The sequence below is a fragment of the Uloborus diversus genome, unplaced genomic scaffold (genome assembly GCF_026930045.1).
Source record: "Uloborus diversus isolate 005 unplaced genomic scaffold, Udiv.v.3.1 scaffold_364, whole genome shotgun sequence".
NCBI lineage: Eukaryota > Metazoa > Arthropoda > Arachnida > Araneae > Uloboridae > Uloborus > Uloborus diversus.
This window is the reverse complement of record NW_026558532.1, coordinates 14,405-33,450: the sequence shown is the minus strand read 5'-3', so window position 1 is coordinate 33,450 and position 19,046 is coordinate 14,405. Positions and strand designations below refer to the sequence as shown.

Sequence of the window (19,046 nt, the reverse complement as noted above, 5' to 3'; positions counted from 1 at the left end):
ACAATTTTCTCCATTCTCTTGTACTCGCGTTATCAGCTGAACAAAAGATACACAGAATTTTGGGCCAGTAGATTTTACAAGCAAGTACCTTGTATGTATTTCGGGTTTTATGACCTTCTACCTCCCTGATCGAACCGGAGATTCTCCCATTCCGAATCTGTGGTCCAAACTATTTTTTAGCCAATCAGTCGTGTTTGAGCAGGCCCGTCAGTTCAGACTTTTCCAGGAGAGAGGAGCCGGCAATGCAAATTTTATCGGAAAATAGTAAAAGCCACCTCTACAAGTGCATTATTTTTCAACGCCGGGGGATATCAATTGGCCTTCCTCTCCCCTCCCCCCCCCCCATGACACCCATAAATGACGGGCTTGGCTTCAGGTTTTATTGTTTGTAAACCCACGTACTCTCCCAACGCGAAGGTTATGTCTTGCTTTGTTGATTATAGTTTGCTGCTGAACTGGGAGTTACTAGTGACGTCATAACCACAACCTGACTAACGGTAGACTTTCCGAACGAGCGCATACTTAGTTGCTTTGGAGTCTTCACTAAGCTGTGTGGTTCTCAAAAATATTTTGTTTATCATTTTGGAATGTTTACATGGCAATAGCTATTTAAATGACTTGGGCATGACAGAATTTCGAATATTTTTTATGCAAATAAGTACATTATTATAATATTTTTAAAGATGATTAAGGCAATTCTAGTTTTCAACAATCATGGAAAGCCTAGACTTTCAAAATTTTATCAGTACTATGTAAGTGGTTGATGTTACTAATAAACTTTGTGACATTCATTACTTACCAGATGTTTCGTGGTTGTATGTAGAATTTTTTGTGCCTGGTATACTTTCTTTTTGATAAAACTACTTCAGATTGAAATTGATTTTGTAAACCTGCCTTCGTGAACAATACAGGGTTCGTACGGGTCATGGAAATCCTGGAAAGTCATGGAAAAAAAATAAGCGAATTTCAGACCTGGAAAAGTTATGGAAAATTGAAATTTTCATTGAAAGTCATGGAAATTTATTTCAAGTCATGGAAAAATGCCCTGGACAAAGAGAAAGTAACAGTAACTAAAGGAGCATTAGAAATCTTGAGTGATTTAACAGTATAGCACATAAAAGCTATTAAAATCGGAAAATTGAACAATCCCAAAATCAAATCTGTATTTTGAAATCTCATTGCATACACTTCTGTTGTAGCCGCTTGCCTTTTTTTGCGGTGTGATTTTACTGCTTGGACATCACTTATTTTGAATTTACTGTTATTTTCGACACTTCTTATGTTTCATATTCTGTAGTAGCGAAATTTCACGTTCTTAGTTTTGCCACGCCCACTCAAAAAAAAAGCGCAATTCAATTGCATCCAAGTTCGATTTCATCACTCGTAAGAACTTTATCATTAAACTTATCAGAGTTTATCTTAATTTGTTGAAGGTTTTAGAAAATAAAGATCTTTAGTCAGGCAATAGAATACAGAAAAAGAGAAATTCTAATACTTTGAAACAGTAATGCCCAACATATGGCTCGCAAAACTAATCCATGTGACTCACTGCTACGTTCAATGTCAGGAATCAAACATGTTCTAAAATTTCTTCACTTATTAATTTATATGCATTTGAAAAAGTGCAAATAACTAAACAAAACAAGTATACTTTTGAATCAGAAGATTGATTCATTATTAAATGGTTTTTTTCAAAAAAGATCTGATTTAGAAACATAAAAAACTAAACTATGTGGCTTTACTTTAAAGAATCAAAATACTGTCAAGTAACGTGGATGATTAAATGCACTGTTGACACTAAAAGGCAACTTTTGAAGCAAATTTATTGAAACTTAGTGATGACTCGTTCAACCTTTGTCCCATTTAATATCATTCTGCCTATTTATAAATAAAATATCAGACATTTAAGCATCATCATATTTGTTTTACTGCATTTTTGCTTTACTTAAATTTATATGATGAAGACAGTTAAGAATAGTTTAGTTTTTTAAGTGTGCACTTATTATTTTTCCCATTACAAGTAAGTGCTTCAATGCGGCTGTGGCATTCATGTAGACGTCTTGCTAATGCTCATTTCCAAAAATTATCAAGTTTTGAGATTAAATAGTGCTATTCTCTACGAGTAACGAGGTCATGAAAATTTTCATTGAAGTCATGAAAAAGTCTTGGAAAAGTCATGGAATTTTTCCATCCAAATAGAGTATGAACCCTGACAATAACATTCCTGGAACAACTGGAAATTCCGAATTGTTCAAACACATTAGTTTGGACAGTTTGGTAGTTATTCACCTTTTGGGCAATTTTTTATACTCAGTCCTGTGCTTTTGTTATGAATGTGACAAAAAATTTCAAATTTTAATGATTATTTTCACTGCCAAACTCTTCTACTTCAAAGAACTAAACTTTTTGCCATGTTTTTTTCCACTAATTTATTACTATTGATGCATATCAAATATTTCGTTTCCTTGAAATGGATGTTAAAATATATACTATTTAAAGGAATGAAAGTGATGTTTGTCATACAAAATATTTTGATATTTGTTTTGTTAAATTAATTAATAGTTTGTTTTAAAATTTCATTTATAAAAAAAATACTAAAAGAATGAGTGACCAATCTTATAAATTTGCATGGATTTTTTTTCTTGACATGGTTTATTATAATGGAACTAGATTCATAAAATAAAGTTGGTTATTTGCATTAAGGTGTTCATATTGATTTTTAGCCAGAAGACATGCAACAACAGATAATTAGAGAAACATTCCAGCTAGTGAGCAAAAGAGATGATAATGTATGTAATTTCTTAGAAGGTGGAAGGTGAGTTGCTTATTTCTGGATATTAGGACTATTGACACTTTCCCGTTTTTTAACCTTTACAATTATTTTTCACTATTTTTTTTCTTTTTATCGCTATTGTTTAGTCAAAGTTGCTTGAAAACGGCATTAGAACCTTTCAATAAAGGACACAAGGGGACTGAATATGTGCTCCCTTCTTCAGAGATATTCGAGTGATGTATGCAGTGCTAATTCAGTTTATGATAAACGTAAACTATTAAAATCCAAGATTAAATATTGAAAATGTTTCACATGCATTAAATGCAATAAAAAATTATTTAAATTTCTAAATTTATTACTTTAATTGTTAAAATTTAAACAGAAACTTGGTATTCGCAACATTTTGTAGCCTACAGAAAGTTTTATGAATTAATTCATTACATGAATTTGATTCATGTCTTGTAATTTGCAATGTAATACAATGTTAATTACAATCAGTGTTCACATTTCAAGTTTTATATACAAAGCTTGTAAGTTGCTGTGATCTTTACATCGGCCCCGAACCTGCTTGAATAAATTGCTCAAAGGGCAAAACATGGAAGTTTCACCAAGAATTTTACAATTCAACTTATTTCATTCATATATATATATATATATATAAAGTCAAACTTTCATCAATTATTTTTTAGAGAGAAAGTAAAACTTAAATTTCAGTATTTCTTATGCACTTATGCCTTTTTTTTTTTTTTTTTGAGCAATCATGATTGCTTATTGTTCTCATTTGATGATCCATGGCATTGTGGTTCCTTTTTCAGCTTGGACCAGGAGCCTCTGCAGCACCATCGCCCACCGGCTCCTCTTGTTTTGAGCACTGTCTGCTTCTCATGTTCAGTGGCGTCCATGTCCTACATGCACGCACGTTCACACACAGACGCGCCATTACACATGTACGCACAACATGCCAAAGTGCATACCGTACTGGTCTATGCACACACACAAGCCTACAACTTGCACGCGAACGTGCGCCTGCTCATTCACACACAATCATACAAACATAACTGCCCAAGACGAGGGGCAGGCTTGGGGGAACAGGAGCCGTTTCTAGAAACAATAACTCCAATGAATAGGGTCCTGTCGTGATTGCGAAAAAAGATAATTTCAATTCAAAATTTCAGAATTCAAATTAATTATTTTTTGTTTTAATTTTTATCTCGTCCCTCAATCAGAGGCAAATAGATGGAGGTCCCTGTGGAAAGGGACTGGGACCAGAAGGAATGTCTCTTAAATAGAGGTGTCCCTTAAAGGTGGTTCTACTGTACTTATATGGTGATACTATATATAATTTATCTTTGCGATGAACTTTTGAACAAAACAAGACTAAAAATTCCATTGCAATGGAAAAAAATCAACCAGAAATTTAGCTGTTAAAAGTAAAGTTAATTGCCAAATAAAAGACAAGCTGTTGAAGATAAACTCATTAAAATAATTCAACTTAAAAATGCTCCATTAACATGTAAAATAATTAGCCAACTAAATATATAGAGTCATAAATAACCATTTAAATCTCCACTAAAATTAGAAAAAGAGGAGGAAACATGCCAACAATATTACCGTAATTTTAAAAGTTTTTATGAAGGCAGAAAATAAACAAGTTTCCAAGCCAAGTGGTGACCCATAATGGAAAAGCATCAGATTCTTTTGATTTTATTATTCTTATTTTCTAGGAAAAGGTTTAGCAGTATAGTACATTACATGGCATGCAACAGGGGTACCCACCTAGGGGTGGTCATGGTGCAGGCTGTGACATTGAAATTTTTAGGGGGTTTTGAGGGGTTTTTCACATTGTTTTGGATGGGACTCTTGCTTTGGGGGTCTTCATGTTATTTAGAGGGGTGTACACCCCTGCATGCAGTATAGTTTAGAAACTAATCGAGTATCCATTCTCTCTTTGTACTTGTAATATAGATAGGCCAAAATATTTTAAAGTTTAATGAGTGGACACTGGACAGTTACTCTAATGTGGTTTTGGCGAGTTTTCAGATACATTGGTGCCACAGCTTGCCATTCTTAAAGTTCCATTAAAATGTGAAACTTCCCAAAAATAATCAAATGAGACCACAAAAAAGTACTAAAAGCTCCATTAAATTTTAAAGTATTCATCCAAGTAAGTAAAACAATCATTAAATTACATTAACAGTTGCTTTTAAATGCAAAATAGCCCACATTTCTATTCTCTATCACTTATCTTACCAAGGAAACTGAGTGGATCAGTGAGCTCTTTTAAGTGGACCAGTGACATTGACTGCCAGTTTCTTGTATCTTACTAGAGGACTTTCAACTTTTTTTTTTCTTCTGATGCTATCTGTATACAAAAAGTTATCTACTGATCCTTAAAATTGTGTATAAATAGTTTTTATTCTTATTAAGATCAGGGTTGGCAAGGTTTTGGATACTATGGTAAAATTCCTGGTTTTTACCATCCTGTCCAAAACTCAGAAAGTGTTCAAAATTATATTTTTAGAAAAATTGTATTTTGTGAGAAATATCAACAACAGAATAAAATATATCAAAGTAAAGTTTTATATTAAACATTCATTCAATGTGAACATTCAACTTATTATTATGCAGCTGATTTTAATCTAGTTACATAGAAGTTGAATTTGTATGCATGAGTTTATTTATTCATTTTTTTGATAATAGTTACCAAATTTCCTTATGTTCATGCAATGAAATGTAAGGAATTTCCCTATGCATGCTAATGAAAGCAGGCTTGGCAAGGTTTTTATCATTCTGTTCAAAACCCTTGTGTTCAAAACTGTCCAAAAGTGTCCAAAACTATTTTTTGAGAAACTATATTTTGTGAGAAAATATCAAAAACAGAACAAAATGTCAAATTGTTTGTTTATTTTTTGGTATATTTATTTAATGTGAACATTCAAGTATTAATTTTTATGTAACTTATTTATGCAGTTGATTTTAATCTAGTTACGGAGAAATTAAATTCATCATTAAAAATTTCAGTTTGTATGCATAAGTTTTTTTCCCCCCGTAAACCAAATTTTTCATCTATGCATGTGTGCAAAGGAAAGTGTTCAAAATGTAGTACAATAATTGAAAGAACAGCGCAAGTTTTAAAATATAAGTGTTTGATCATCAATTTCTTGTTCTTTAATCTATGATTGAAAAAAATAATTTTTGTTAAAACGTCATGTAAAATTTATTTGCAAAAACCATTTTAAAAAAATTAAGCTTTTTTTTGCACCTAAATATTGCACATTTAATAACATTCCTTTGAGTTATAAATGAAGCTGAAATAGTTGTTTTGGTAGTGTTGGGAATTTCCTTTCATAACGTAAGTTTTCATAATCATTTTTTGTTTCATAAGTTTTTATGTAATCGAGTTATTGGCAATTTTTTAAAAGTAAAATAGTTTTTAAATGAACAGTTTGGAGATTAGTACTATTAAATATTCATTAATTAAACCTCATTAATATCTATATTTATGAACTACGAATATTGCAGAATACAAATTGATTAGATTACACTCCTTTAGCTTTAGCATACTTTTAGACAAGTTTAAGACAGTTTTGGACAGCAAAAACCACCTGTCCTGTCCAAAACCCAACTCTGTTTAAGATCTATTATTTGTTGACTTATATTCTACAATTGGGAAGTTATTGTTTTGTTTTAGCAATTGAAAATCTACATTTCTTCATCTACTGATGCATTTGTCCATGTCTGACATGGGTGAAAGTTACCTGCAAATTTGCATGTGCGCATATTTCTCACTGGCATTCTTGAATCTCCTGTTATTTCATTTCTAATGAACTTCTTTAATTTTGTTTAAGTAAAAATAGATGGGTTAGATTATTATTGAACTTATTTACTATAGAGGACACTTCTACTTAGCATTTTTCTTGCAAAAAGTAGATCTTTGTCGTGGAAAAGGCAATATATTCACTTTTAATACCAAACTAAATTTTTAACAATACTTATGTTTGTAAGTATGAGAGTTTGATTTCAAAAATAAAATTTGAAATTCATAATAAACATGCAATGAATTTGTTTTCACAGTTTGTTTAAGTACATTTTTTTATACAAACCCAAAGTTTAGAATAATTTACCCTCCGGCTCCAAACTTCCTTGTCATTCCCCCTTCCCCCTTGAACTGAAATTGCAAAAAATAACTTACACACTACCTGTTGGTTCATTTTCTGTCCAGAAAAAATCATTTTTTTGCTATTTTTTCCAGAAAAACAAATTGTGCTGTAAGCGGTTTAAGCATCACTAATGGAATCAGGAAGAGTTTCAAACATATCTTAGATATGTGTGCAAAACTTTCATGTTTTGAAAATGGAAATGGGCATTAAAAACTTCGTAGTAAACAGACATTTTTTTTCAGCCACCTAAAACATTCATAAAACTTTTACGTTTTTACTTCAATTTATCTGTCTCATGTGTGGGAATATATTTGTCATTTTATCTTCATTAATGATATTAGTGAGGCATTTTAATTTTATTCATTTAAGCAGTTGTATGTTTTCTTAAACTGTTAAATGTTTTTTTACTTATCTTTTAGTATATTTTTCAAATACATGACTCAAAAATATAATGATTAACCTTTTATAATGTTTCATTTGCAATCCATGGTTTTCCATTTTATATTGTCAGTTTTTTAAATGGTTTATAAGCATATTTGACCTGGAACTTATTCATATGTTTTCCATTTCAGTTTAATTGGTGGATCCGATTATAAACTTATATATCGACACTATGCTACTCTGTATTTTGTATTTTGTGTGGATTCCTCAGAAAGTGAACTTGGAATATTAGATTTAATTCAGGTATTATATTCTTTTTAACTTCATATTAATATGAATTAAGCACTCCTGTTTTCCAACCTGTCGAATTTGTACGTTTGAATTATATGAAGGAAACTTTTTCACATTATAGCTGCATCTTTTTCTTGTTTCCTGTTGCTTAGTTTGCTTCTGTGCATTTGTATTTAACGTAATTTATTTCAGCATCATCACAAAAAACACATTAAAAAATTCTTGTTAAGAATCAGCATGATTTTTTTGGTGTTGTAAAAGCTATTACTTCTAAAGCTATCTCAAAGATCTTTTACTGCTGCTTTATTATTAGTAGTACAGTAAAATCCTGGTACAACCAACTTCAAGGGACTACAAATTTTGCTCACTGAAACAGATATTTCCTTGTGTTGGTGTTGGCAGGTATATAATTCGATGCTATTTTATATTTGTTGTGAGGCTATAAGCACAAGATGAGAAGAACTGTTGCATTTTGACTACCTGTTATTTTCATAAACTCTGTTGCTAAGACTCAGCAGAGTTCTTTTGGTGTTTGTAAAAGGTAATGCTTTTGAAACTAGCTTAATGATGTTTTAATCGTGCGTTATTATTAATAGTATAGCAAAATCCTGAAAAAACGAACTTACTGAACCACATATTTTGTTTCTTGTAGCAGGAATTTTGGTGTAATTACAATTAAAACAGGACTGAACATTTATTTTGTTGAAACGGTACTTAAGTTATTTTACATTTTTGTTTATTTCTTTTTTATGTGGTAATTATTTTTGTTCTTGTTTAAAGGTTTATTTGATTGATTTTGTTTCTGAGGCAGTTTGTGATGCTCTTTCAATCCTGATTTATTTATTTATTTTTTAATTTCCAATTCGTTTTATACTTAAGTTGTCTCTTTTTTAAAAAATTATTTTATTTCTCAGTTAAAGTGAAAATTAAGTGCAGTAAGTAGCAAGTAAAAGTCTTTCATTGTGTAGCTCAACAATTTTTAAATTTCAACTTTTCTTTTGGTTGACTTCAGGTAAAACGTTCTCCAAAACAGTTCTCCTTATATCTTGGCTTTTGCAAGTCTCCCACATGCTGAGGAATCAGCTCTGTCTGGTTAATCATTCAGGATTTAACTTACATTCCATATATTTAACTTGTAAGGTAACAATTTCCGGGCCAGTTGGACCCCTCCAAGGCGTCCCCCCCCCTCCCATAGAGTCTATGGGCACACAGATCCAGGCCTTGCAGTGATGTTGTAGAGGGGTTCTCAGGGGAACGGCATCGCCTTAAAATTTTAACTGAGGTGTTCCCTCTTTTTAAATCAGTCTTGAATTTCCATAAAACTTGTTTTAGATTTTGCTACTGTTCGTTCACTTAAGCCTGTTATTAAGGTTAGGAAGTCATTCAGTCTCGTATACATATGGATTGGAGGGTCACCTTAAGTGACCAAATATTGCCTAATGCTGCATTTGGGGAACTTATATGTTTGAAAATGTCATCGATTAGGGCCCAAAAATTGCACTTTCACCCCCTTCCAATCATGACTCTCTCCCAAACTAGGAGCTGGATCTGGCTGTGGGGTCAATTGCCTCCCCCCCTCACATTTCTGGTCTTGAAAAATTAATACTCTTATACATAAGTGGATGTGGTTTTTGTTGTTTTCCAATAAAATTTGCATTGAGTACATAATTAACCCTTTCCCCCCTAACTCCTGTTGGAAAATCAGAATGACAGGCCTGCCTACCTCCATCATTTTTCCACAACTGCACTGCTGTTCAAGTGTTTGTGTATTTAAAAAAAAAAAAAAGTTTATTGTTAAGTGAGGTTTGTGCAGCCTGCAATGTAGTTTTAATCATGTTTTTTAACTGTGCTGAAATATCTCAGGATTAAATATTTTTAAATATATGCAAAAAAAAGAAAAAGAAAATAATAAAAATTGTCGCTTTTTTAAAATTTTGGTCGTATAGTATTTTTTGTTTACAATTCAATCTGGTTTATCATCAAGACATTATAAAGAATACATTTTCATATTTTGCTTCTTTTAACTTTCATTGCAGGTTTTTGTAGAAACATTAGATAAATGTTTTGAAAATGTATGTGAATTGGATTTAATTTTCCATGTTGACAAGGTAATTCTTTTATTCATAAACTGTACTATTTTTAATGTATAGTTTAATTTCTGTACTAAATTTTCGGAAATTTATTGATATCTCTTTGCTCATTGCAGTCTGTATTCTATAGATATGAAAATCTATTATTTTCGTATTAATAGAATACAAAGACAAGCAGAGCCAGATTAAGGTATGGGCACATGGGGCACGGCCCAGGGCACCAATTTGGGGGCACTAATTATGTAGGTAAAGCTTATGTTGGACTCATTGCGTATCGCACTTTTGCTTTTTCTAACAGTTATATCATAAATAATTTTAATATTTGTAGCTTAAAGCAACACTCAAAGCTTGAAAACATCTTACACCCAAACCTCTTTTTATGCGGTGGATAGGGACCGCATGAAAAAATCGCATTAAAAAAAATTGTTCGAAACTTAACCAGTGGCATTAAAAAGTTGTTTTCGCAACACTGTTAAAAATTATTTTTTTACGCGATGTATGGGGACAGCATAAAGAAAGTCTCGCATAGAAAATAACCCAAAAGCTTAAAAAATTGTAATATTTATACGAAATCAAAATAAACCAAGTGGATAATTTTTGCGAAGTACTCGGACATAATTTCTCGAATAAGGAAGATTTTGGGAAGTGACAGTGACTTTCGATCGGGGTGCCTATGTCGTCACTTACACTTGTTTTAAAAATGTTTTCATCAATCAAATTCCGATGTTGATTGAAATTTTTATATACCCCACAAATAAAAAAAATTGCATAAAAAAAATACCCCGTAAAAAGAGGTTTGAGTATAATAGATAATTTTTGTATGCTATATCATTTCTTTTATAATGTATTGTATATTATATTGTAATAAAAGGAACTGCTAAATTTAGCACGTGGCTGTGTCAACGCAAATTATCAAAATATCTTCACTGTAGAATAAGCAGATGGGAGTGGAGGCACCAAATAAATTTCATACCCAGTGAATTCAAAAATCATAGTCGGGCTTTGAAGACAAGAAAAAATTTATTATTTCTTTCAACTTACAAAAGTTCTTCAAATGTTTAAAATCTTTCAAATGTTTGATGAATTCTTATTTTCTTATGGATTAATGTTTGTTTTACTCTTTTTTCTTCTCTTTTATATTGTTCCACGATTTTCTAGTTTATGAAATATCTGAAGAATTTACTGAAGTTAACTGTTTTCATTGTAAACCTTTTTTGCCTTTTTCTTGTAGGTACATTATATACTTAATGAATTAGTCATGGGTGGCATGGTTTTAGAAACAAATATGACGGAAATTATAACTAGGGTAGAAGAGCAAAACAAACTAGAAAAACAAGAGGTGAGTTTTACTGACTTCTGTCACAAAAAAGAAATTTTGTTTCCAAAAGAAATATTTACTGTTGTTTAAATAAAGTTTAAAAGTTGTATTTTTAACTGCTTATTGCAAATTTTAGTAACAAGGGAACAGTGCAGACTTGTTTTTCCAAAAGTAAAATTGTAACATGTTTCTTATGGATAAATATGTAACGGTCAACGCCCAGATCGACCAGTTCGCGAATTGGGCAGCCAATTCGCAAACTGCCCAACATTGCTGAGAATTTACTGGCCAAAGCCTGATATTTTCTTGATTTCGGGCTTTGACTGAAAGTGGCACCCTGCAATACAGTAGAACCCCAATTATCCGAGCTTCGATAAACCGAGGTTTCTGTTAACCGAGCTGATAATAAAGTCTTTTTTTTTTCCCTTTATCTAAGTATGTGAGCCCTAAAAAAGACAAGGTGTTTTATTTCTTTGCCTGTTCTTCCTGCTGTTCTGCCTCAAAAACTAACTTCCAAGAAGCATAAGAAAGACCCATATTTAGAGCAGATGAGAGATACTAACGACACCAATAGAAATTTTGTTGCTGAAAAAATTGCTTGATCAAGCAGCTATTGACAGAAATTCAGGACTTGTGCAAAAAATAAATAAATAAATAAACAAATAAATTTAATGAAATGATGAATGTTCAAATCTTTACTAATAATAAAGCTGAAAGTCTCTCTGTCCGGAGGATGTCTGGATGTCTGTAGGATGTCTGTGACGCGCATAGCGCCTAAACCGTTCGGCCGATTTTCATGAAATTTGGCACGAAGTTAGTTTGTAGCAAGGGGGTGTGCACCTCGAAGCGATTTTTTGAAAATTCGATGTGGTTCTTTTTTTATTCCAATTTTCTTTACTAATAATAAAGCTGAAAGTCTCTCTGTCCGGAGGATGTCTGGATGTCTGTGACGCGCATAGCGCCTAGACCGTTCGGCCGATTTTCATGAAATTTGGCACGAAGTTAGTTTGTAGCAAGGGGGTGTGCACCTCAAAGCGATTTTTCGAAAATTCGATGTGGTTCTTTTTTTATTCCAATTTTTAGAAAAAAACTATCATAAATTACCAAACTATCATAACGTGGAACCGTAACATGGGCACAAGCCAATTGGCGAGATACGAAATTATCATAACGTGGAACTGTAACGTCAGTACAAGCCAATTGGCGAGAAATTCACCATACATTATTTGTAAATATACAGGAGAACCAAAAGACCTTTAATTTTTCTATTACGGGCGAAGCCGTGCGGGTGCCACTAGTTGAAAATAAAATTATTTTCTGGAAATTTTGATTTTTGAAGGCATGTGTTAATATTTGAATTCACACGTTGCAAAAACAAACGAGCTGATGTGTGCATCATATGACTTACTTTTACAAGTCACCTACTGTGATAGGAACAGGGGACCCTCGGGTGTGATGTGACTTCCTTTTACTCCAATTTAATGTCATTTCCCCACTATTGGCAATTTTAAAGTGATTCAATTGTTTACTCTCTAAATATCACCAACAGTGGCCACATTGAAACCAAATTTGAAAAAAAAAAGAAAACAAATTGCCAAATTTGTCGCCAAGTTGGAGACAAAACTTGGCGACCAAAACACTGGCGATGTCAAGTGTCCAACAAATTATTACACATCGTGAGTTTACATGGAAATTAACAATGATTTCCTCCAAAAAGGGACAAAAGACCCCCTTAGGAACATCCAAATGCAACCAAAAGGGAAGGTGCACAACTAGACCCTACTAGGAGTCTACGTACCGAATTTCAACTTTCTAGGACATACTGTTTTTGAGTTATGTGAGATACATACGCACAGACATACGGACGTCACGAGAAAATTCGTTGTAATTAACTCGGGGGTCGTCAAAATGGATATTTAGGGTGTCTGTACGTTCCTAGGCATATATCCACGTGTGATCAGGTCGAAAAAAAATCAACATTCATTCGGGGGTGAGAAAAATGGAAATTAAGGCCGATTTTTGAGTGAAATTTTTTTCGCGAATTAAATACTTCCTTTTTTGTAAAAGGAAGTAAAAATCAATTGATGTTTTAAAACTTACAACAAGTTATTTTCCTATTTTAGTTTTTAAACTGTAAAACATCTTTTACACATTCATTTTTACCTTTTAAAAATATTATATTGTGTTTTTATATAAAGTTTCTATTAACTCGGGGGGATTCTCGACATCCGAGGCACTAGTGGTCCCAATTAGCTCGGATAACCCAGGTTCTACTGTAATCAAATTGTATGTTCAAAAGTTATGTTTATACAGACTAAATGACTAAACTTAGACATAAGTAAATTTAACGAAACTGCACTAACAATTGGACTTGTTATGGATGAATTATCTTTTACTTTTTGTTCTTACAAATGTAAGAATCAAGATTTAAAAATAAGTTTTCATATTTAAATTAAAAACTTGTCCAATATTATGCATATAATGAATAACAGCTCTTGTGAAATGAATATTGAAATTATATTTGATGGCACAGTCACTTTCCTTATCCACACCTACTAACAGATGTTTGACACATGGCCTGGGTGTCTTCCTTCCCTTTCTCTTTTTCGCATTTTTTGGAGTTTTGTCTCATTCTGTGGAACTTCATTTTCATTAATATTACAAAGACAAATTTTTTTGTTTGTAATCATCAATTTGGTATCTGGCGTCCATTAATGTGGATTTATTTCTAAATGAAATCCTTGTGGGGAAAATTAAAACAAAAACTAAACTAATCCAGTTTCAAGAAATTATTTTGTATCAATGAAATATCTGTATCGAAGCTCTCACTGCTGCTGTAAGTGCAAAAAAGAAAAAGAGAACAAAAAAAATATTTAAAATCATGGGTTATAAGCTTGCAAATAACTTCTTGTGAAATAAGTCAAGTATTTTGAGCAGTAGCATGACAAATTTATGATTTTAGTAAAAATTTATGTACATTTCTTTCTTTTAATCAGTTTATCTAACAAGTTATCAAAAGTCTAGATACCAGAGAGGAAGAGAAAAAAAAAGCTGTTCTTATTTTGACGCTTTAAGATCTTTAATCATAAAAATGTAATAAAAGTAAAAATAGGCCTTATTTTCGGTCATTCTGGTGATTTTAAGTTAATCAATGAAATATAACATGGAAGACAACCTGAAACTCTGAGATAAGCAAAGTAAAGTTTGAGTAAGAAAAGAAGAAAAGAAACTCGCATTGCATTTCCTTAACTGCAATTTATGTTTTCAAAAATAAATTAGTAGAAACATAAAAAGCTGCTTTTGATTCAGTATAAAATTTGCTTAATCACATTTTCTTTCAACCATAAGCATTTTTTTTTAAAATTCATTAAGACTTAATGTCATTTTTCAAGCATGTTTCAAATTTTCAGTAAGTTACCACTCTATATCTAGGGCTATGACATAAATACATGAAATACGCCGCCTGATCAATCATTCCCTAATTCTATATTAGCTACCAGTTTGCTTAACACTCTTGGCTTCCTTAAGAGGTTTTCCACCTCCAGCTCAGTCATTTCCTAAGCTGAGTGCTAATAAGCACAAAACTGCAGTCCTTGGCTGGAATGACTGAGCTGGTGGTGTATTTCATGTATGTTTAATATTGTTTATCTTCCATATTCTTAGTTTTTAAAAATGTGAATTACTGAATGTTTTTGTTTTGAAAATGCTGATAAAAATAAAAATAACTTAGCATACAAAGAGTATTGAAGTGGTATAGTACTTATTTCATATTTGATTAGAATTACCCCTGTAAGTTTTATCTATCGTCATTTGCCATGCTTTAAACAAGGGAATATTTCATGCTCAAAAGAAAGTGCATTAAGGAACAAATGGTCCTTCAATACCTTTGCACTGAGAGTGGCTTGACCAGGATTTTCTCACAAATACTTATGTGTTAGAATATATGAAATACAATTTTTACTTTTCATTGGATCCTTCTGTGTCATTTGCATTAGATTCCAAACGTATAATAATTGAATTTCACTATTGTTCCCCTTTTGCTTGAAAATACTTTTTCCCTTTTAATCCTCTTTGAATATTTGTATTCATTGACAAAATATTTTAACAATAAATACATTGTGTTTATGCAACTTGTTTTACTATTTTACTCTCGTAAGAATCTTTTATTTTGTTATTTATTTATTTATTTTATTCATGTTTATTTATTTTATTTAATTTTTGTTTATTAATTTATTTTATTTGATTTTTGTTTATTTCTTTATTTATTTCATTTTTATTTGTTTATTTGTAATATTTTCCTTTATGCTGACATTTAAGTACCCAAATAGGAAATAAGCTGCTTTCGGATTTGATGATGCAAAGCTTGCATAACAATTATTTACTCCATATGAATATTGTTTGCTTTTTTAGCATTGTTCAGGAATTAATGTTAGAGCTGCATGCGTCCCTTTAGCCAATTTTATGCGACCCACAAGAAGCATCACCCTTATGTCACAAGATTATGCCTCTTTAATTTCAAATCAAGTCTGAACACTACCTGTTATCAATTATAAGGAATACAAGTTTGACACTGGTACTAAAGTAATTTTTATTCAAGCATTCAAAAACTTTGTATATAATTTCCATACTATTTTTTTTTTATTTTATTCTGTTTCAGTACTTATGTGTTTTTTTCTTTTTAGTTTCCTTTTTTATAATTTTTGAATTTATTTATTTATTTTATTATAGTTATTTTTTTATTTGTATTGAATAAACAAGAAAAAAAAAAAGATTTATTTCAAAACAAAATTGTATAAAAAAAAACTTACATCCAGGATGTGATTCAAAATTTAGTTCAGAAGGTTAGCACTAGTGAATGTTATGCAAGGAATTGAATTTATTGCTGAGGTTCTGCTTATTATGAGAAACTGCTAAGAAATTCTGATTTTTGAAAATAAATGCATAATAATTTCATTAGCATCATTTTGTTTGCTGTTACACTTTTAGACTCTGATACTGTGATTTAAAAACTTTAAAAAATAGTTTTAGGGCAAAATTTGCAAAAGAAGTTGATGAAACTTGTGAAATCTCAAAAATCCTAATATTGCCACTGACGTATTGCTTCTTTAAATTCTTTTTTTTTTCTCAATTGAGGTTTTTTCTTTTAGTTCAGACCATGGGCACCCATATGCAAAATTTTAAGGGCAGGGGGGCTCGGTTATTTTCTCCATGGTTTAACAGGATGTTTTCCTCACTGAAACCAATTTCAGTACAGATTAGAGTTATCGAAATTTGAGTTTTAATACCTTATTCTTTAAAGGCTGGAGAAGAAATGTTTTTATATTTTTGCAAAGAATAAAGTACTTAAAAACAAGGAAGTTCTAATTTCTGAAGAGGGGGGTTGAACCCCCACTTGCCTCTCCCCATATGGGCGCCCTATGTTTCACGGTTCAGACAATAATAACTGCTATAAAACTATGTCAATGCAAACTGTAACTAAATAACTTTCACAAAAAGATATTACAAAATTTTGGTACAATAAAATAATAGTTTAAAAAACTAAAAAAACACGCTTTTGTAGCAAAATGAACTAAAAAGCGAAAAATAATCTTTGGATAATAGTAGTTGACCAATCACATAATTTTAATGTAATACAAAAAACTGTGGGGTGCTGTCTATTTACATTTTTGCGTGGACAACAAATGGAAAGAAATTCAAGACAACTGATAAGAAGCCCCCACGCTTTTTTGTATTACATTAAAATTAAGTGATTGGTCAACTACTATCATCCAAAGATTATTTTTCACTTTTTAGTTCATTTTGCTATGAAAGTGTGCTTTTTTAGTTTTTTAAATTATTATTGTATTTTCTTCCTTTTAGTTTAACTTGTTTTACAAAAAAATATTCATTTCAACATTGTTCAAAATCTTTTATATTCATGAAATTTGCCCAAAAAAAGCTAATCCATCTCAGTCATCGATGTATGTGCACGGAAATCATATCTACATTACTTTGAAAATGTGAGATGCGTTTGAATAAAAGTTTTGTTCAACAATGGTCTGATCAGCAATGAATTTCCAATTGAAGGCTCACCTAAATTTTGGCATGAAATTAGTTAAAAACAATTATATTTCATGTTCTAATTACCTTGGAACATTGGAACAAATTTTGTCTGATGCAGAAAAAATTAAGTTTTTGTAGATATTTTTAAATAATTTTTGCGAGCAATTTTTAATGTATTTTTTTAAATTTTTCCTTTTTCACATTGTTGGATTTATGCCAAAATATTGATTAAAATTGGAGGAAACTATTAGAATATTGCATTGTCATCGGGTCTGAGGTTGCGTGCCAAATTTAAAAAAAAATTCAATCGCAAGAAGTGGGGCGAAATTTGAGCTGCAAGATTCCGTTACAAGATACATACATACATGTGAAGCTAATAAAAGCATGTTAAAAAAATAGAATTTTTCTGCATATAAATTATAATATATGTAGGAAATTCATAAATTAGTATCTCTATTTATACTGAATTACAATAAAATTAATTTTTATGTTTTAATTAGTAGCTATAAATTTAATAGTGATGTATCGTAAGAGTAACTAATAGATGAACATTTCATGTACTTACTGATACTACTTTATTCTGTTGGGCGATTGATCTGAAAATTGCCTGGGAAAATAAACTTATATTTTACTGTATCAATATTTAAGATGTAACTAAATTAAAAAGGGGCGAAGGAATGTTTCAGTGGTACTCTCCCGGTGGAAGACATATGTGGAAACATAATTCAATGGACCTAAAATATTGTTCTTCCTCTTTTCTTTTTCCCCCTCATAGAAACTGCAAATTTGCCAATAGCTGCTTTTTTAAATTTTTACTTTTCTTCTTCACCTAATTTTGCTTCAAATGGTTGTGGATAAGTAAGGTGTGGTAAGGTGTGTGGGTAGTAAAAAGAATGCCATTTACAAGTTAAATTTTCTACAAATTAAACGATAAATGTTTAACTGTGATTTTATTTCAAAAAGATTTTTACAATTACGATTAAATGTATCCATTATTTTTTCCTTGAGAATCTTATTTTCCCTTTGATTTCACATGTTGTTCACGTTTCAGAGTGTAGAAGTCAGAGGTGTCCATCCCCCTAATAGCAATGATGCACCCTCTGAAATGCTGGGGAGACCCCCCCCCCCCCATAACAAGAGGCTCCCTAAAATGAGATTCAAACACTGTCAATTCTCCCCCCCCCCCCCCTAGAAATTTCAATGGCTCAGTCAACGCCATGGCCCTTCTGGTGGACTCTGATGTAGAAGTCCACTTAATTTGAGTTTTTAGCAATCAAAATTGGTGCTGTCTACAATTTACTCTGGTTCTCAGAACTCTAATTGGACATAGTTGTTCAGCATTTAACTTCTGTGAACTTAACTAAGGAGGTAATACAGTTGTGTCGCTGGGGGGGTGGAGAGGAGGGGGTCCGCCACGGGTATCAGCCGTCTGGGGGGGTGACACCCAAAGTGGAATTTCAAGTTTTTGAAGCTAAAATGCACTTTTCAGACTACAAATTTGAAAATTTTCCATGGGGGGAGAAACACCACAAATTACCACCCCGGGTGTCACCTATGCTAGGTACGCCACTGTGTAATATCCTCTGATTTTGCATTGTTGGTTAATTTGTTTTCTTTCAAAATGCTCTTTTGACAAATAAGCATACTTTTTTATTTTGTTCATTTTAGGCTGGCCTTTCTGCAGCTCCTGCCAGGGCTGTTTCTGCAGTGAAAAATATGAATATTCCTCAACAAATTAAGGATATGAAATTACCTGATCTTCCTTCCATTAGTACCTTAAAGTTTTAAAAATTATTATTTTACGTATATAATTTGTCAATGTGTATAGCAATAATTTTTGTTTTTAAGTTGTATTATATTTTTGAGATTCTATATGTTTTCTAACATAATATATCATGACATTTTACGATGCTTTTCTGTATTCCAGTGAAGTTCTGGTGTTCTGAGTCATTAGATCTTTATTTTATGCATATCCGCTTAAGAATTTTGTT

The 19,046-nt window shown here is 31.7% G+C and overlaps 1 protein-coding gene across 1 annotated transcript; it reads left to right on the top strand.

The window, feature by feature from the left end:
- Positions 1 to 635: 635 nt before the first annotated feature.
- Positions 636 to 18,843, top strand: LOC129233376 (AP-3 complex subunit sigma-2-like). The gene is made up of 6 exons (XM_054867412.1): positions 636 to 752; positions 2,724 to 2,815; positions 7,506 to 7,617; positions 9,642 to 9,713; positions 10,927 to 11,034; positions 18,724 to 18,843. Exons 1-6 carry the CDS (start codon positions 684 to 686, stop codon positions 18,841 to 18,843), a joined length of 573 nt encoding a protein of 190 aa, XP_054723387.1. The 5' UTR covers positions 636 to 683.
- Positions 18,844 to 19,046: the final 203 nt, after the last annotated feature.

What these genes read in the sequence shown, in the direction of transcription:
- LOC129233376 (XM_054867412.1), top strand. Translation starts at nt 684, where the DNA reads ATGATTAAGGCAATTCTAGTTTTCAACAATCATGGAAAGCCTAGACTT. An exon ending in GAATATTAGATTTAATTCAG is followed by an intron (nt 7,618 to 9,641) that starts GTATTATATTCT and finishes CTTTCATTGCAG; the next exon opens with GTTTTTGTAGAAACATTAGA. An exon ending in ACAAACTAGAAAAACAAGAG is followed by an intron (nt 11,035 to 18,723) that starts GTGAGTTTTACT and finishes TGTTCATTTTAG; the next exon opens with GCTGGCCTTTCTGCAGCTCC.